General features: G+C 42.3%; 1 protein-coding gene across 2 annotated transcripts in view; it reads left to right on the forward strand.

Moving 5' to 3' along the window:
• The first annotated feature begins 5968 nt into the window (after positions 1-5968).
• LOC124111085 (acetylcholinesterase-like) overlaps positions 5969-19821 on the forward strand; it is a 69265-nt gene continuing 55412 nt past the window's right edge. The window contains exon 1 of one of the 2 annotated variants that reach the window (XM_048399578.1): positions 5969-6614. In XM_048399578.1, the coding sequence (XP_048255535.1) occupies positions 6411-6614 (204 nt within the window). In that variant the 5' untranslated portion in view covers positions 5969-6410. The remainder of the gene's footprint in view (positions 6615-19821) is intronic. The other variant, XM_048399579.1, reaches the window with a different exon arrangement.

Genomic DNA, 19821 nt, shown 5'->3' on the forward strand with positions numbered 1-19821 from the left:
CCCGATGCAATGCAGCCTCTAAAACTGCCACATTCTGCACTGGTGGCTCCATTGCCTGCAGCCGACGTCCAAGAATGCCCCAAACATGTTCCAATGGATTCAAATCTGGACCCATCGCGGGCCAAGGCAAAGTGGCAATAGCGTGTCCTTGTAGAAATGCAGACACAGCACGAGAATGATGGGGTCTAGCGTTGTCGTCCATAACACAGGTCGAGTGGCAAGTGCATGATTTTCAGAATGTGGCACAACCAGGATTGAGGATGGCATGGATGAAACGATCGCCATTGAGATTGCCTTGTGGCAGATTTACAGTCATGAGATATTGCTCCCCCCACCATGACGGCGCCGCCATCAGACGGGACTGTGGGCGCAATGTTCCTAGGAGAATACGTTGTGTTTCTGTGTCTCCAAACCCGCATTCGCCTATCTGTGACGTGCAGCAAAAATCTGCTTTCATGAGACCAGTGGGTCCGTCGCAACGTCCTCAGATTCCAATGACGCCGAGCCATACACCAAGCCAGTCTCTAATGATGAGCAGTGCCATGCTTTCCTGTGCTGACTAAACAATAGGATCATTGCCCATTCTTATACCCTTACTTGCATCAATATCAACGTGCTTTTCCTGAAACCCGAGGTACTTTGTTTCACGTTCACATGTCTGTGTGTTTTGACGACACAGTCAGTTATTGTCATGACTGTCATGACTATGAATGAGTATCATGAAACTTCTTTATTTTGTCAGGGGGTGTTTAATTGATTTCTTCATATATATTGTATATATCTTTAACCCCACTGCAAATATGCGCATGCAAATTTGTTTTTATTATCGGGACGATTTCCAGTCCGCGGTGTTCATATTGAAAAAAACACACGGCTCCACGTCTTTGAAAGGTTTGCAGGGGCCCTGAATGTTGTAACCTTAACAAAACTACTTCTGAGCATGAGTCGTATGACGCCCTTCGAAGTCTTGGCAGAAAGAGCACGCCAGATTGTACCTACAAAATTGTGAAATGTAAACACCAAAGGCTGGAGCTGCTGGAATATTGCTGGACATGAAGGGAAAGTTGACTATTGGAAGGTTGACATCATCCCTTTTGTCGCACAGTCTAGTGGAGAGGTTTTGTCACCCCTGAATCTGTATTCATATATCTAATTATGAAACAGGTGTGGCAGTCTCGCTGGTCTCCTTCATTTCTAGTTCAGGTGGATAAATCAGTGAAAGGGAACTAGATAGTCCTGAGCCTCTGAAGATAAGGTGTTTCGACTGTCATCTAAAAATGGAAAGCAGGTAAGGGTGTTTTTTGGGTTGGCTGTAAAGTTGTGGTTATGTAATGACATGCATGTTTGGGTTATATTGCAATTCATCGGTTCATATACCAGATAAAACATTTCGAGGTACGATGACTCATAGTTAATATTTCTGGACTGATTGTTTTGCGTCCAGAGTGTTAGCGACATTATATCATCGGGAAAGAAATCCCTTATTCCAAATGTCGACTGTGTGTTGCAGCTTTTTCTCACAAGGTCAAATTCAGTCTACTCGTAAACATAACCGCTACTTCCTGGATGTTCGATCCGCTATTTGCCGCTGATAGTTGACGTAATATGCTGCCAACGTTGTGATGTATCACAATCGGTAAACATCGCAACCAAGTTCAAGGACGTGTGACGTAACAATAGCTTCAAACACATTCAATGAGGCATATTACACATCAACCTGCGATCAAACGCAAAGGTCCTCAGAGAACCTTGATCTCTGATTGATCAGTTGCCACTTTGGCATTGGGGGCACATAGTGAGTTAGTTACGCTTCATGCCGCTTTGAACAACATTTCGATCATACCACGGCGTATCAGATAAATGTAAAGGAAAAATTATGCAGGTCGTAGACGTTTACAACTTTGGTGAAACCTACGAGCACTGTATCTTGCTGATACATCTAGAAACATAATCGGGTCGAACTGGGAGTCGAACCCAAGACCACTGAACCCACATCAACATCACATCGACGACTGAGCAACCAGTGCCCTTCTTTGAAAAACAGCTTAGTACAAAAACCCAACTAGGTTGATTCATGTCAACGTATCCCATTTGCCTAGATCGATGCTCATGGACTCGATTATTTACAGACCACCGTCATAAAGATGGAATAGAGAAGATGACAAATCCCCCGGCCCCCACAAATTCGAAAGAACAAATCATCTGGTTGTTACAGCAAGTCTAACAAGAGTGATCTGTCCACCTGGATAAGAGTACCCGTACACAAGTAGTTTCTGAGCTATCAAAACAATACCATGGAATTTGGATTCGGAACTTCGTATTTGTAAGTCGGGTCCTTTATTCCAAAGGTATTAGTTAGTGGATGTCACACAATGGTACATGGCTTATGTTGTAATCTGTTGCATTACCAACTGTAGTTATCAATAGTTACTGAAGCTCACCTTTCACATTAAACTTATGACATCTCATATATTGCAGCTCAATAGAAAGATAGATATAAATGTTTTCACTAAACATTTCCAATCTGTTATTTGGTTACCTTCACTGGTGTGAAAGCGGGCAGGCAGACACGCACACACGCACTGTCAGTCCTATCGGACTTTCCGTATGAGAAAGGTATTGTAAGCCATACATATGATAAAATGGTCTTATTTACTTTACGGCGACAAATACTCTCTCATTACGGTGTGTGCGAGCTGAAAATAACAAATCCATTTGGTAATAACTGAAGTCAATCAGATTAGAGTGAATGAGTTGGGTTTAACGCCGCTTTGAACAGTATTCCAGTTATATCATGGCGTGTCAGCTTAATTTGGGAGGAAAGCCCAAAGTGCTGCAGGTCTCAGACGTTTACCACTTCGGTGAAACCCACGAGCACGGGTATGGTGGTGACAAACCTAGAAACATAATCGGGGCGAACCGGGATTCGAACCTACAATCATAGGTTTCTAGCGTGCCCAAGGGACGCAACTCTGCACAGCGAAACGCGGCGCCTCAGTCGACTGGGCCACCCGTGCCCCCAATCAGAGTTGACTTTTACCCCTGAGAAGGTAGCTAAATAACAAATATGATTTACTGAGGCTGGCTGAGCCAACAGTGTGTTTTTTCATTCCAGATTATATTCGGCGGGGTAGCCTAGTGGGCAAAGCTTTCGCTTGTCACGTCGAAGGCCTGGGTTCGATTCTCCTCATGGGTATAATGTGTGGAGCCCATTTCTGGTGTAGCCCGCTGTGATATTGCTAGAATATTGGTACAAGCTGGGGTAAAACCATACTCACTCACTCGTTATGGTGAATATTAACCCTTACTGATCAAGATACCCGACGGTTAAATCCGAATATACCAAAGGACAATCGGCATATGCACGTGACTTGTATATACAGCGCCAAATGAAGAGTCCGCGGATCAGGCTGACCCTTGTGTATCAACACGAACAACAATATGATCTTGTGAATTTATCTATTTAAACATAGTCACGCGTAACATGATAACCTGAATCACCTGTTATCAGGTAATATTCACATGTGGTGTTACCTTACGTAGGTTGGTGTAATGACGTCACAATGATAACATCGAGCTCTCCCTATTGTCCAGTACAAATTGCATTGGGCGCGGACATTTCTGACAACAGGCCAAACGTTTGGTTAGACTCACCAGAAGAGTGCGTTTGGCCACCATAGAAAACATGAAACAATATCAAGGTGGAGGAAATATATTCTATTTGCATGGTTTACATGGTCCCGTCAAGATCCGGGGTAGAATAAGTCTTCAGCAACTCATGCTTGCCGTAAAAGGCGACTATGCTTGTAGTAAGAGGCGACTAACGGGATCGTGTGGTCAGGCTCCCTATCTTGGTTGATGCATGTCAACGTATCCCAATTTCGTGGATCGATGCGCATGATGCCAATCACTGGATTGTCTGGTCCAGACTCAATTATTACAGATCGCCGTCATATAGCAGGAATATTGCTGAGTGGGGCGTTAATCAACAAACAAACTATATCATGCAGATATGTTTAAGGCATTAGTGCCAGTCTCCTGGGCCTCGTTCCACAAAGTGATCTTAGCGCTAAGTCGATCGTAACTCCCATTCTTTAACACTGGGGGCGGTCGGATAGCCTATTTGTTAAAGCGTTCGCTCGTCACGCCGAAAACCCGGGTTCGATTCCCGACATGGGTACAATGTGTGAAGCCCATTTCTGGTGTCCCCCGCCGTGATATTGCTGGAATATTGCTAAAAGCGGCGTAAAACCATACTCACTCATTCACTCTTTAACACTGACTTTCGACAATCGTAGCGCTAAGATCGCTTTGTGGAACAGGGCCCTGGGGATTAGCGTGTCATCGTACTCCTCATTGCTCATAATTTCAATATCGGGTTTGCCTCGACCAGACCCTATTATTTAACTGGCTGCCGTGATGTAGCTTGAATATCGCTGGGTGCGACCTTACACCAAACAAACAACAGTACCAATGTCTGAACATCTTGCACTTGATATGAGAGCTGCAGTCAGCAATATTCACGGCTGTCTGTAAATAGCATTGGCCTGGCAAACTAGGGGTTGATAGCACGAGCAACGATGTACGCATTTTACAACATTGAATGGCAAACAGCCAGACACGGTTGACATTGTGAACACCCGATCTTTATTTCTGTCAGATCTTACGTCGAGCATGGGGTGCTGGGTACATACTGTGCCCCGGAATAACCACGAGGTTATTATGGCAGTAAGTCGTCACGCAAACATCAGCTGGTCACCAGAACTCCATGCGTGTTGTAAGAACCAATTTTAATGGCCAATGCGTGTTATCATTCAAAGACGGCTTTGGAAGTTGCTCATGATATCGATCACTCGTTTGCATGAAATGTTAGAGACATTGTCGTGATATACCCTTGATATTGCTGACTGCGGCGTCAAACGAAATTCACTCACACCCAGGTGATCAATATAGTTCTGCGCATGCTGAATAAGGCAACGTTCTTGCTGAAGTTTTTTTTACAATCTGATGTCTACAACGTACTACAGGTAAATAACGAACATATTGCACATCTAACTGAATCCATCACTAACGCTTCTGTAGGTCTGCCATGGATATAAAGAAATGTTATAACGTAGGTCATTCTTATTCTGAACTTCATATGAATAATGAACTTCAGGACATGAGAACAGCTTATAATACTTGACGGATCCGTGAAATTCGTCACATTTTATAAACCTGATTTTGAAGTTCGTTTATTCGTCCATGATGTTCGTTTTGCCTGTATGTGAATACCAAAAGTCTATACCTGGTTGCACGGGTCGGATAACAAGTATTCATTTGTTAACGATGCATCGACTCCGAGAAGAGGATACGGTCAATGCATAACACAGTGTGTTTAGTTCTCCTGCCAATAAATCTCTGTCTCCATTAAGTGATTTTCCACGTGTATGGCTTCACCAACACAATTAGTTGAGAAGGCTCGGGGTCGTTGCTTTTGACAGGACAATGTTTATGTTCTTTCGGAACTGCTCAGCATATTGTGAAAAAAGCGTTGAGTAAATATCATAATGTGCGGTCGATCAGCTTCCAGACTGATGATGTCTCGTCATGCACTGCCGAGTCACGGAGCCTGTCAGCGTCTGACCATTTCAAAATATCTCAGTGCTTCAGCCACACTGCTAATGTGCGAATTGGATTCGTTCGCCGTCTCACTAATTCTTCGGCTCCTAATCAAGAGAAAGCAAGGCACTTCCAACGAAGCATCTCCAATAATGACGCCCCAATAAATACCAACACCGCGTGATATATTGGGATTTCTTATTCTCTTGGCTTGTTCCGCTGTTCGTGAAATTATCGTCGCTTTCTCAAGCGCGAGGGACATAGCAATACGTCAACCCGAAGGTTGTATATAGTTAACCTCCCGGGGGCTCCTTTTTCAAATTTAATTTCCGTGTACTGGTTGAGTAGCGGGGAATTGAAGAATGTTTAAACTCGTTTGTCAAGTGTACGTCTCTAGATTAACTGGTGCGGTGGCAGGTTGTATTTGAAGCAGACGATATTGTTAGCCGACGATAAGACTAATTTTCTTCAAAGGGAAGAAAAACTTAACTATAAATAGATGAACTTATGCTGTGCGGTCGATGTGGATTCGTCTCAATCAAGGGAACTAACGAAGTTCAGTGACGGCGAGAAAGTCCACAACTGTTATATTCGGTAATTGGCACCAGGACAGACGACTGCAGCCGGCAGCGGACCTCTTCCTCGTTCACCGCATCTCTATTGTTCTGGTATAGGTATCATGCAGCGCGGTGAGTTACTCACGTCTGCTGGAGCGTAGCAGACGATCTCCAAAGGCGGGAACTCGGAGACTTCCGCGTGCGCGGTTATGCTCATAGGATACACGCGAAACACGACTATCCATTTGGAAGATGTCACTCCAGTGGACGGGGCTCGTTGTTGGGGCCTACTTGATAGCTCTTGTGATCACGTCGGGGGCTGAGGAATATGTCGTTCGGGACACCGATTATGGACAGGTCAGAGGCTTTGTTAAAACTGTGCTGGGCTCCAAGAAGGTTGAGCGATATTTTAGGGTCCCGTTTGCTGCACCACCTGTGGGAGAACTCCGATTCGAGGTAAGTGATAGTTTCGTTTACAATTTGAGTGATTCTCAGGGGAATCCAACACATCTTAAAACAGACATTCTTTCACAAGACATTCCCTGGTCTATATGAAATGCGTTCGTCATATTTATAATGTGCGTAGTCGGGTTTCTAAATAGCTATTCTACAAAGAAGTCGTTCATGTAATACCCTTATCTGTTTCGATAAGTGCGTGGCATGTATTGCGTAGTGTTCTAAATCACTTGTCAGGTTATGCCGCCGCCATAAAGATATAGCCTTCCAGGCGAGGTATGTAAATAACATATCTGACGTGCATCATTTCAATTTCTCCATGTGCATATACGCTCTACACACAGAGGAACAGAGAGGGGTTAATGCAATATGTAACGAGAAGTGAAGTCCGCCGACTCGAATTTCTCGGATATTTGTATAGTTCTGGGAAAATTTCAGTTTGCTAACAGGATCCAAGCGGATGCATAGCATACCTGCCCGATAGGCAATAATATAGGTTTGTGTTTTTTTCACCTCTGGGATGTCAATGAATACGATCTCCTAAATCGACGTGTCAGGCAGTGTGGTAGTTAAGCGTTCGCTTGTCACGCCGAAGACCGGGTTCGATTCTTCATTTGGGTACAATGTGTAGTCCATTTCTGGTGTCCTCTGCCGTGATATACTGCTAAAACGCTACGCAAAACCATACTCGCAACTTACATACCTGTTACTTTTGTAAACTTGGCTAATAACTTAATGGAGTTTCCTCAGCACATTACATTAACCCATATGCAAGAAAACACTGGACCCTCCTTGTATATCAAAATGAACATATTCATCACGGAGGTGATTACATCTTTAGGGTTAATTATATGCTACTCAAAATAAGTTGAGGCCGATGCCTTCATATTACTACAGTTAATCTGTCATGGCACGACACTTTAACTGTAGTAATTGGAAAGAATCGGATGGTCATTACTTCTTTTGAGTAGTATATTTTGAAGATGTAATGATTGTATTAAGCCTCACACCGATCGGACTGGCAATGTGTGATCTGTGTAAACCAACCTCCTGTGTGACATCTGAACCGATTCCATAGGACGAAGGTCACTTGGCTGTGTTGCCTTCCCAATGCTAGGGGACCCGTGAAGATCGTACTTGTCATAAGTTGCGATTAACGGGATCCTTTGGTCAGGCTCGCTGACGTGGCTGATGCATGTCATCGTATCCAAATTTCATAGATCGATGCTCATGATGTTTATTACTGGTTTGCCTGGCCCTGACTCAATTATTTACAGACCGTCTTCATATAGCTGTAATATTGCGGCGTTAAACAAACAAACAAAAACAAACAAACAAACCCTTGGGCTTCCTGAAGTAAGGGTTAGTAATCTGACAAAGGAACTACTGTTATGATAACATCATATGCTGTGTTCACTCTCTTGCCCCGTCGACATCAGATACGATAAGAAACGCTTCACTTATTAACATCAACCCAATCAGTATGAGTGAGTGAGTTTGACGCCTATTTGAACAAACACTATTTCAGTTATATTACTCCGTGTCAGCTTGATTTGATGTGGGAGGATGGACCAAATTGATGCAGGTCTCAGACATTTACCATTTTTGTGAAACCCACAAACACGGACATAGTGCTATCCTGTATTTCGGTAATACATTAATATTGATGCCGGATAATCCAGTCGGGCGTTCTGAAAGGGTTTCCAGAATCCACAGATCCAAACTTCTGAAGTGTGTCACCAGCGCTTACATCGATACCTAGATGACGCGGTGGAGTGGCCTAGTGGTTAAATCGTTCGCTCGTCACGCCGAAGACCCAGGTTCGACTCTCCACATGGGTACAATGTGTGAAGTCCATTTCTGGTGTCCCCCGCCGTGAAATTGCAGGAATATTGTTAAAAGCAGTGTAGAACCATACTCACTCACTCGATACCTAAATAGGAGACACCTCAGCGAAGCGGGTTATACAGATAATAATTATAAATAGCCCATCGTTTTGATACGTAAGTTTAATACATGCAAGCTACCGGTGGTCAGTCATCTCGGTCTATCACTCGAAAATCAAGTCTTAATATTTTATATTATTTTAAAATATATTGATCTCGACAATTATAAAAATCTGTACAAGAGGACAGAGTTAATATTATTTCTGGCTGCGAATTTACAGCTTTGTGGCCAGGTTTATGGGAAAAAAACATATGAACAGTTTTGGCGAATGAAGATATTTATAATAACATCTAATAGCTGCTCGTGTTTGAAATGTAGGATTGAAGATCTTCTCCTGAATTTCTTAACGGCATATGTGTTTTAGTATTATCAAATTTTAACAATTTGCCAGCGAACATTTAGTGGACAAGTGGCAGATTTACGTTCGGCATTTAATGACGTTAAATAATGCTTCAACCCATCAGCAGATTATCATTTCTCATCCGTCGTTGTGTTTCACCAAGTTGGTACAACCTGCCCGATCAGTCCATGTTTATATATCATATCGCCCATGCAAATTGTCAGTTCCTTAGGTTTCAAGGCAAGTAAGTTTTATTAACACGACCGTTAACGATCCTCCAGCTATATATTCCTGCTGATACTCGAGACAGTCTGGCGTTGGCTTTTTATGTTTACTGCAATATTAAGTCGACGTTAAACCAAATTCACACTCGTTATCTTTTTGCACACCATTGAAATAAAACCTAATGGCAGTATTCCAAAGGGAGTAAATCATAATTATGTACTATAAATAAGTTGTACACTGGTCACAACATGCGTCACTACTGGAAGCCAACTTTGGAAATAGGTGAGTTGATGCCAAATGTTGTTTAACGTTGCCTTCAAGATTTCTTTATTTATATAGCGACACACATTCCCGTTTTTGTGTGGTTGTTTGTAATAGTCTAGACTTGTGGTTTTATAGTGCTAGCCAACTGAGATACCTTGCTGAAGACACATAATAATGATTCCGAACCGACCATTGCTTGTTTTAGCCTCTTAATGTCGAGAGTAAGGCAGGGTAACAACAAATACCATATTTTACCGTCTTTTGGTAAGAAGACCGCCTCGGTGGTCTAGTGGTTCGATTCCTGACCTTTTTGTTTTCCTGCCTGGCGCTCGGCAGTAAGGGGCTAATACAAGGATTGGTAGTTCACCGTTTCTGATTGGGGTATTCATGTTAAACTGCCGCATGGTTTCTCAGTGGGCTAGCACTACAAAGCCGGCAAAAGTCTGGTCGAGTTCAAGCAACCATCCACCCACCTACACACGCCGCTATGTATACAAGTACAATAATCTTGAACGCGACGTTAACCCCTATTTGTTTATCTCTATTTCTATATGCTTGTGAATAAGAGATGTCCACGTCACAAGTACATGTGACGTTCCAAGAACATACTAATGATATTCCTGAAGCTTATGGTAGGCCTTCCTTAATTCCTTATGCCACTTACGCCCTTACGACACTTACAACACTTACTTCCTTACGACACTTAAAACACTTACGGGGGCGGTCGGGTAGCGTAGATGTTAAAGCGTTCGCTCGTCACGCCGAAGACCCGGGTTCGATTCCCGACATGGGTACAATGTGTGAAGGCTATTTCTGGTGTCCCCCGCCGTGATATTGCTGGAATATTGCTAAAAGCGGTGTAAAACCATACTCACTCACTCAGACCCTAACCACCCTCCATATATAACAACGCTGACTTTAAGCTACAAGTACCACAAGGACAACGTGGTACTAGTTCAAGGTACATATTACACAACCGAACGTGACGCGAATTACTTCAAGACAGCAAGTGAGTATGGTTTTACGCCGCATTTAACATTATTCCAGCAACATAACAAAGTGCAACACCAGACATGGGCTTCACGTATTCTACCTGAAGACGTCACAAAGTCAGCATGTGCTGTCAGAACATCGTTACACTGTCCGTACGAATGCTGACTCTTGTTTTGCCTTTACCCTGGAGCCACCATATCCTTGGCTGTCCTTCTACCATCAGGACAGTATTGCTATGGAATATTGCTAAAAGCGGCGTAAAACCATACTCACTCACTAAAACACTTACGCCCTTACGAGATTTACGCCCTCACGACGCTTACGCCCTTACAAGAGTTACGCCCTCACGACGCTTACGCCCTTACAAGACTTACGCCCTCACGACGCTGTCGCCCTTACGAGACTTACATATGTCAGCATAAGCTACACCGAACCCCAAATGAAGATTGTGCAGAAAGATCACTCTTACAACGTTGCGCGTGTGTATCGAAAGTACATGTCAATCTCCAGAAACTTACGCTTGCATTATTTTGGAAGACCTCATTCGAAACCTTCTTTGAATCATTTAATTCAATTATCCCCTGACATAACATCAGATCAAGTGTAATGTCTAACAGCGTCCATTGACAAACTCGAGCCAAGTAATTATTTTGTTATTATAAAGTAAGTTATAAATTTAGAACTAATTCCACGACCAGTTTAACTTAATGAAAACCCTTTTGACAAAGCACGAGCCTAGCCTACGCAAGTATCGTCAAAAAACATTTGCAAGATCAATAGATAGACAATCCCGACTCTGAAAAACCCCATTACAAAACAGACATTGACCTTGGTTAAAAAAGCGCAATATTTGTCACCAGGAGCTCGGTTCCAGCGATCCGCCTTTCGTCGCTAAGAAAACCCATTTCTCTTTTCAATACTAGTATTAGCCTTCTAGAAAGTCACGAGGAGGCGATTTGAGGTCGCCCTATTAATGCTCCTTGGATGATCTATGATGTAGCACATTTATATCCGGTATAGACAGAGTCATCAGACAACAGATTGCAGAGGCTGTTATTAGCCTAGATAGGAACACAATACCACATTGTTACATTTTAGATTCCGCGATAGGTCGAGGCAGAGGACACAGAGCGAGATTGCAATGAGTAACATGGTGGTCAGCGAACTGTAATGACAACCCTTTGTCCTTGACTGCAAGGTCGTATTTTACTGTTCCAGAAGAACCTTTGGGTTAATATGGGCTTGGTATAAGTCAGAAACATGGAACTGTCATATCCTGTCTTGAATATTAGTTGTCAGATGCGATGTACTTGGACCTTCGAGACATATTGAAGGTCTATTCTAGGGAAGCACGCCTGTGAACAGTGCTGTCTTTGTGTCCCATGTCAACAGATTGATGTTGGAAATTCGGTAAAACTGAAAAATGTATGTGTAAAATTAGACACATAGGTTAGGTCTGGTAGGCACGTCATTTCAAAGGGAGGGTACTCTTAATTCTCATGGTTGTTCAAAGGGCGGATCAATCCGTGTTCGAACACGATTTTCTAATTTGTCCTAGCCGTTTAATTCCAAAAGTAGGGCTACTATTTAAAACGAAAAGCAGCAATTGCTTCCTGTTTCATCCAGGGAGCGAGATTGAATGAATATAGTTTTAATTGAGGTTGCATCAGAGAAATGAAATTTTTGACAATGCACAGAATTCTTTTAATGTCTTTAAAAATACGATAATTTCTTTTCAGCAAAACTGATTTATATGAAGTGTTTCGTGAGTCTTCAAACTACTGTCACAAAATACACTGATGTATTCCCCAGAGAAGCTGTTAAAATCTATTTCGATAGCACTGACATTATTCAACGAGCTCAATAAGAAGGAACAAGGACGACAGCGGATGCATTGACCGTTTTTATACTTCTCATCAGTGCTTTCAAATGATGAAAAATCGTAGTTTCACAACCGAAAGCACGGATATTGAGTGCGAAGTCTTCTTTTATGTAGAAACCAATTTTTTAGTCCATGATACGTATAGCTTGTATAAAGGCAACTGTTCGTGTAGCATCTTCAAGTACTGTTCTGATGGTAGAAGGACAGCCAAGGATATGGTGGCTCCAGGGTAAAGGCAAAACAAGAGTCAGCATTCGTACGGACAGTGTAACGATGTTCTGACAGCACATGCTGACTTTGTGACGTCTTCAGGTAGAATACGTGAAGCCCATGTCTGGTGTTGCACTATGTTATGTTGGTGGAATAATGTTAAATGCGGCGTAAAACCATACTCACTTGCTGTCTTGAAGTAATTCGCGTCACGTTCGGTTGTGTAATATGTACCTTGAACTAGTACCACGTTGTCCTTGTGGTACTCGTAGCTTAAAGTCAGCGTTGTTATATATGGAGGGTGGTTAGGGTCTGAGTGATTGTGTATGGTTTTACGCCGCTTTTAGCAATATTCAAGCAATATCACGGCGGGGGACACCAGAAATGGGCTTCACACATTGTACCCATGTCGGGAATCGAACCCGGGTCTTCAGCGTGACGAGCGAACGCTTTTACCACTAGGCTACCCGACCGCCCCTGGTTAGGGTCTGAATGATTATCAAATTGTTTTAGTTAGATAATTGTTAATCTAAATGAAAGGCCATGGTTAGGTTCAGTATGCGTGTGGATATTTTAACTAGGTACTCAAATCAACCCGAGTAGTAGACACTCTCTGCCATATTTGTTCTTTAGTATGGGGTAACACGAATTATAAGGGGCAGGAGTTGCGTCTCTTAGTCACGCCAGGATCCGCTGATAATGAATACTGGTAAATCATTAATCCTTGGTTCATCAAAACATAACCGTCAAGATGACGCATTACTAAAACATACGATAGTGGGTACGTTGCTGACATACCAAAGATACAAATCTTGCAAACTGTGACTTCGCACAACGATCAGAGTATCCTGGTACAACCAAAGGAGACAACTTTGGTACAGCTTGTTGAATTGCTCGTCCCATCTGTATGAAACTTTGTCCGGTATTAATAGCTTTCGGTGTTGAATAAATAACACACTGGGGAGTATCTAGCCCATGTATATATCGTGTCAAATACTGATTACCATCCTGTTTGTGAAAAAAACCTAGCTGTTTCCTTGATATTCCTCATATTTCGGGGAATGTACCAATGATTCCGAAACGATGTGTGGATTTATAGAATTGAAAATGGATAAAGGTATGACTGATTCATCACGACTCGTATGAGACAAAATGATGAACACTGTTTAAGTTCCTTAGATTATTGATATTTATCAGGATTGCGTGGGATGTCGCATGGAGGGACCTTGACGCAGCAGCTGGACAAATGTGAAGTGGTATTCTTTTGCAGCACGATTCTTTCGTTCCATGAGATTCACATTTTGTGGTGATTATGAGTTTGATTAATTGATTTAAAAAATGTACAGCATTCAAAATTGATGTCATCATTTCAAACTGTATTGTTAAAAACTTTCGGAAACAGGAGCATCTTCTTTTTTTCGCTGATGTAATAGAATCTAACTAACTGCATAGTCTATTCTGGATAAGACTTTGTTTTACAGGCTAACCACTGGGCTATGGCGAGTTATGGGTGTAACGGAATTGGCTGTAGATCCAACGACCGTTGTATCCGTGGCCAGAGCAACATAGCTCGAAACCAGAGTGTTGATGCATCTGTTTTCGTATTCAAGGCTTTTCAAGGTTGTGATAAACTGAGGGGCTAAAAAAAGTATACCGAGTTTGTTTTTCATGAAATCGAGAATTGAAAGAACTGTTGTCACGTTTGATTCTATCTATTTATCCATCTCTCATTCCTGCAACAGTTTGTAAAAAGGGATCTGTGGTTGGGTAATTTTGTGTACAAAACGTGGTTCAATGAAGACTGCGGTGATAAATGAATTTGCAACCACATGACACCTGTCATGTTTTAAATGTAAATGTGTGCCGAAAAAGCAAATTTATTGATTTCCAAAGATGAGATGTCTAAGATACCCACCGTTAAAAGTTTAAAAAAAATGTTATATTTAAAAAATTACACCCATTTAGAGGTATGTACTGTGCTGACTGAACACATGTTTGATACCTCTCCTTACATTCATCTGTTGGAATTCATGCCGAGTCGTCTAATGGACCGTGGTCTAGTGGTAGAGCGGCCGTCGGGAGAGCGTCATGACAAAAGACGTTAAAAGATGGTACTTGTTGTTACCCTGCAGAAACGAGGACTGGTCGGCTCGGAGTTAGTATACTGCGGCTGAGTTCTATTCATGTTAAACTGCGGCATGGTATATCAGTGGGCTAGCACTATAAAATCGGCACTAGTACAAGCACACACACACACACACACACACACACACACACACACACACACACACACACACACACACACACCGACCGTATATTTTCAATCATATCCGAAAGCATCGCTTTTGTAGAAAATACTGTGGGGCATCTACGGTTATCCGTATCAGTATCCGTACATTTTGGATACATGTTCTGCATCCGTTTCGTTCGACCCAAGACCGAATTTTGCGGATACAGATGGATCTTCGGATGGAGTAGCCCCTGTAGTGACGTCACATTATGTGAACCCCTGATATTTCCCCTTTTGCACATCAGTGTGGAAATAACGTAACTACGGACAACGTAACTAAGGAAGCGTGTTATGGATACAGGGGCGGAAAAACCCGGACAGGTGCGTCACAATTGTTGCGTCTCTTAGGTGTGCCCGAACCCTGTAACCGTGGGATCGTTTCCCGGTTCGCTTTGATTATCTGTCAAGGTCTTTCAGCACCATACTCGTACTCGTGATAAACGTCTAAGACCTGCATCACTTGAGACTTTCCTCCCCCATCAACCTGACAGGCCGTGATAAAGCTAACACATCGTTCAAAACGGCGTTAAGCTAAAATCGCTCACTCAATACATGCTGCGTTGTTCCACCTGCCTCCCCTGTGAAAGCGGCCGCAAGATGCCCCTGGAACACCTGTCGACATGTATATTAGGTAATCAAGGAGGGCAAATTGCCTCAAAGCAACATTGTTTACTTTACCGTGCACAAAGATAAATCTAAAGCCCTTGCATAACACGAACAGCTAGCTGATAAGAAAGATTACTGCGAACAAGGTTTGGATGTTAAAAGTATGGCCACTCTGCTGATGGTGATGCCACGGAGGATCGATACGATGTCCTTTTTCTTCATTGATTAAAGTTGTAAAAAAACAACTTTAAACAGTAAAGAATATAATGTTTTTAAACAAGACGTTAAGAAAACGTTATCTTATTATAATCTACCACATAGTATGGTCTGTATGTTTGAATTCCTTACATTTTGTTTGGCTGGTGTGAAGATTCGGGTATAAAATACAGCTAACTACCGTTAGAGTCATCGCAAAGGGACCACTTATTTTGTTCGTTATAACCGGAGTTCGTTATAAGCATTGTGTGCGTCTGGATGCGGAGTTTTTGATAGCAGGTTAGAGATTAACAGTCCGTTTTAAACATAAACATTGTGGTTGACAGAGTACACACGGGCCCACACAGTGAGTTCGCTATATCCGATATTTCGTTAAAGGCATGTTCGTTATATGATAAATATACAGTCAGCAAATGTCCGCCCCCCAAAAAAAACAAACAAACAAAAAAAACAAAAAAAAATAATATCAAAAAAATAAAATAAAATAAAATAAAATAAAATAAAATAAAATAAAATAAAATAAAATGAATAAAAAAAATAAAAAAATAATAATAATATGAAAAAAAAAATTAGTTCGTAATAAGCGGGTTCGATATTAAGTAGTTTGCTGCTGTCGAAGATGGGCGATGTACTGTTTGCTTTATCCACGATGCACACTTCCAGTCATTAAGCGCCCACTTAAACACCGAAGATGCAATACAGCCACAGGGAATACATTAGTAAACAACAACAACAACAACAGCTGGTGTGACGTAACTGACTTTCATTTTGGGATATACGCTACCATACACACACATAAAAAACTACTCAACGCAGTATCGGCGATATCTCAAACATATTACGACAAAGTACGATGTGCTTGCAAATACGGTCAGAAAGTACAGGACGAGTGAGTATGGTTTTACGCCGTTTTTAGCAATAATACAGCAATACCACGGCGGGGAACCCAGAAATGGGCTTCACACATTGTATCCATGTGGGGAATCGAACCCGGGTGTTCGGGGTCACGAGCGAACGCTTTAACCACTCGGCTACCTCACTGCGCCATTGATCTACGATGTGTTATGATATAAAGACGCTGATATGTTTATATTTGGTAAGTATATTAACACAGTTGGTACCTATAATGATAGCACATCATAACACATGCATCTGACCCGTGAAGACCCATGCTTGCCGTAAAAAAAGGCGACTATGCTAGTCGTGAGAGGTGACTAACGGGATCGGGTTGTCAGGCTCGCTGACTTGGTTGATGTGTGGATTTCGTGGATCGATGCTCATGGTATTAATCACTGGATTGTCTGGTCCAGACTCGATTATTTACAGACCACCGTCATTTAGCTGGAATATTGCTGAGTGCGGCGTTAAACAACAAAAGAAGCAACCAAAGTTCTCTGGTAGCCGGATCTGGCACGATTGGTCGCGGCGACCTCACCGGATGCTGTGGAGCCAAATTCTAATTTTCCTATCACGATTTTACAAACGCGCATAGATTACACACACATGTTATTAAAAAACATTGGATCCATGTGGTAACACGCAGTGTTGTTTCCGCCTCCGTTTCCCCTCTGTCTCTACAATCTAAAGGGAAACTACTGATAAACATGAAAGGATCGTTAAAAATCAGTGACTGCCTCCGTGGTCTAGTAGTAGAGCTTCCGCCCGGAGAGCGGAAGGTCCGGGGTTCGATCCCCGGCCGCGTCATACCAACAGACGTTTAAAGATGGTACTTGTTGTTACCCTGTCTGGCGCTCGGCACTAAGGGGCTAAAACAAGGACTGGTCGGCTCGGAGTCAGTATACTGTGTCTGAGTGGGGTATTCAAGATTAACTGAGGCATGGTATCTCACTAAGCTAGCACTATAAATCAGCATCAGTCCGGACTAGTACAAGCAGACACACACACACACACACGTGCATGCACGTCGGTATATAAGTGCGATAATCTTGGGGGCGACGTTAAACCCAATTTCACCTCACCTGAAAATCAGTGATGACACTAGGTGTTCGCAGGGGAAAAAACATTCTTAGTCCACTTTAAAAATGGCAAATTTCTCTTCGTCCTTATGATATCGTAACTATTGGGCAGTTTGGCAAGGACAATAGGCCTAGTGCCAATTTCTAACGCTGGTTCGCGAAAGGTCAGATAGCGACAGCCACTCACCAATTTGCATAAAAAGTAAGTGTTTGTTTTCTAACCCCGCACCCAGCATTACTACCCCAATGACCCCATCTCAATTTATGATGGACCTTCACAGCAGGAGATAATGGAGGGGAATAAAAAGTGATTGGCTGAAGTTGCACTCGTATAACTATGTAATCATTTATCAGTACACTCCACCGTGTTGAAGTGGGTTAATGGGGAACCTTAGATTCAGACATTGATTTACCATACATTTACAGTTGGGATCGTGCATCAACTTGGCGATGAACATCTTGAAATAAATGGATGAAAGTCGATGATGATTAAAACTTTTTCGGGATAATAGGTGTGTGCCTTACATTCAAAGTAAATCAATGTTTCTGTGAGATGGTATGCGGCAGAAAAACAAAAGTCATCACTGTGGGTGATTACAGCGCTTTGATAGTTTCATCATCATCATCATCATCATCATCATCATCATTTATAATGCCCCCAAATTTCCATTCACCAAGTGGATGCTAATAGCGCTACACTGTCATCATGATCATGATCATGATCATGATGATCATCATCATCATTGATAAGGGCGGTCGGGTAGCCTAGTGGTTAAAGCGTTCGCTCGTCACGCCGAAAACCCGGGTTCGATTCCCGACATGGGTACAATGTGTGAAGCCCATTTCTGGTGTCCCCCCGCCTTGATATTGCTGGAATATTGCTAAAAGCGGCGTAAAGCCATACTCAATCAATCAATCAATCATCATTTGTAATGCCCCAAAATCTCTATTCACCAAGTGGATGCTCATTGCGCTACACTATTAGTACCCAGGTCAATGCATACCCGTTTTCGTGGGTTTCACCGAAGTGGTAAACGTCTGAGACCTGCATCACTTCGGGCTGTCCTCCCACATTAAGCTGACACGCCGCGATATAACTAGAATACTGTTAAAAGCGGCGTTAAACCCAACTCACTCACTCACTCTCTAAATGAAGTGAGTGAGTGAGTATGGTTTTACGCCGCTTTTAGCAATATTCCAGCAATATCACGGCGGGGGACACCAGAAATGGGCTTCACACATTGTACCCATGTCGGGAATCTAACCCGGGTCTTCGGCGTGACGAGCGAACGCTTTAACCACTAGGCTACCCGACCGCCCCTCTAAATGAAGGATCGGACACATTGAGAATTTGATCTGCTTTTGCAGTGGCGGTTGTGTGTGTAAAAACTGTATGTAAACTGTTTTAGAGATATGAAAATAGAAACTGATGTGTTATGATAATGGGATGTGTCGATCATTCAGTGACATGACATCCTCCTACTTGACCCTTGAGGTACCACTATCAGTTTTCACTCTCAGAATACTTGATTGGAGTAACAGTCGTTTATTGTAAATCCTTTTATAACGTCGTCAGTTGATAAAGCCCACAATAAAACTTGATATAAAACCGCCCAGATGAGCTTCCGTTCTTGTCACTATTCGCAGTTTAAATTTCACTCATCGGCATAAACTGTCACGACAGTTGGCGGAAATCAATTCCGTGGGCCGTGATGTGAAAGTACGTTAAGTCCTTTCTGTACACAATTAAAATGAACAAAGTGTTTCGTAAAAAAATGGTGAAACATGACAGACAGTGAGTGAGTGAGTGAGTGAGTGAGTGAGTGAGTGAGTGAGAGTGTCAGCGGGATGTGGGTGGAACACCCATAGTGATACAGATCATTTATATTTACTTCTGTGGCGAAATCAAAGAGCGGAACCCGGATCAGCGAAGTTTAAACGATTGGGCCAGCAGTGAGAAAATAATCGAGAATACCTTTTTGTTTTGTAGATGTTTACTGTTTTATTTTCTCATATTTAATCCTCACTAATACATTTAATACATATTTATTGTATATGAAAGTTACTTTGTTGTGTAAAAAGAGTTAACATTTACCATGTATTAGTCAATGGTATACATCGTTAAAGAAGAACTACACTCAAGAAAGATGGCGCCTGTAAATAAACGCGACAGAACCCTTCCATAATTATAAGGAATCTCTGCTGAAAGCAGAGTCCATTTTAAGATTTTCACTGTATAATACGCATATAAATTTCAC

The sequence above is a fragment of the Haliotis rufescens genome, unplaced genomic scaffold (genome assembly GCF_023055435.1).
Source record: "Haliotis rufescens isolate VD_foot unplaced genomic scaffold, xgHalRufe1.0.p SCAF_2, whole genome shotgun sequence".
Classification (NCBI taxonomy): Eukaryota; Metazoa; Mollusca; class Gastropoda; order Lepetellida; family Haliotidae; genus Haliotis; species Haliotis rufescens.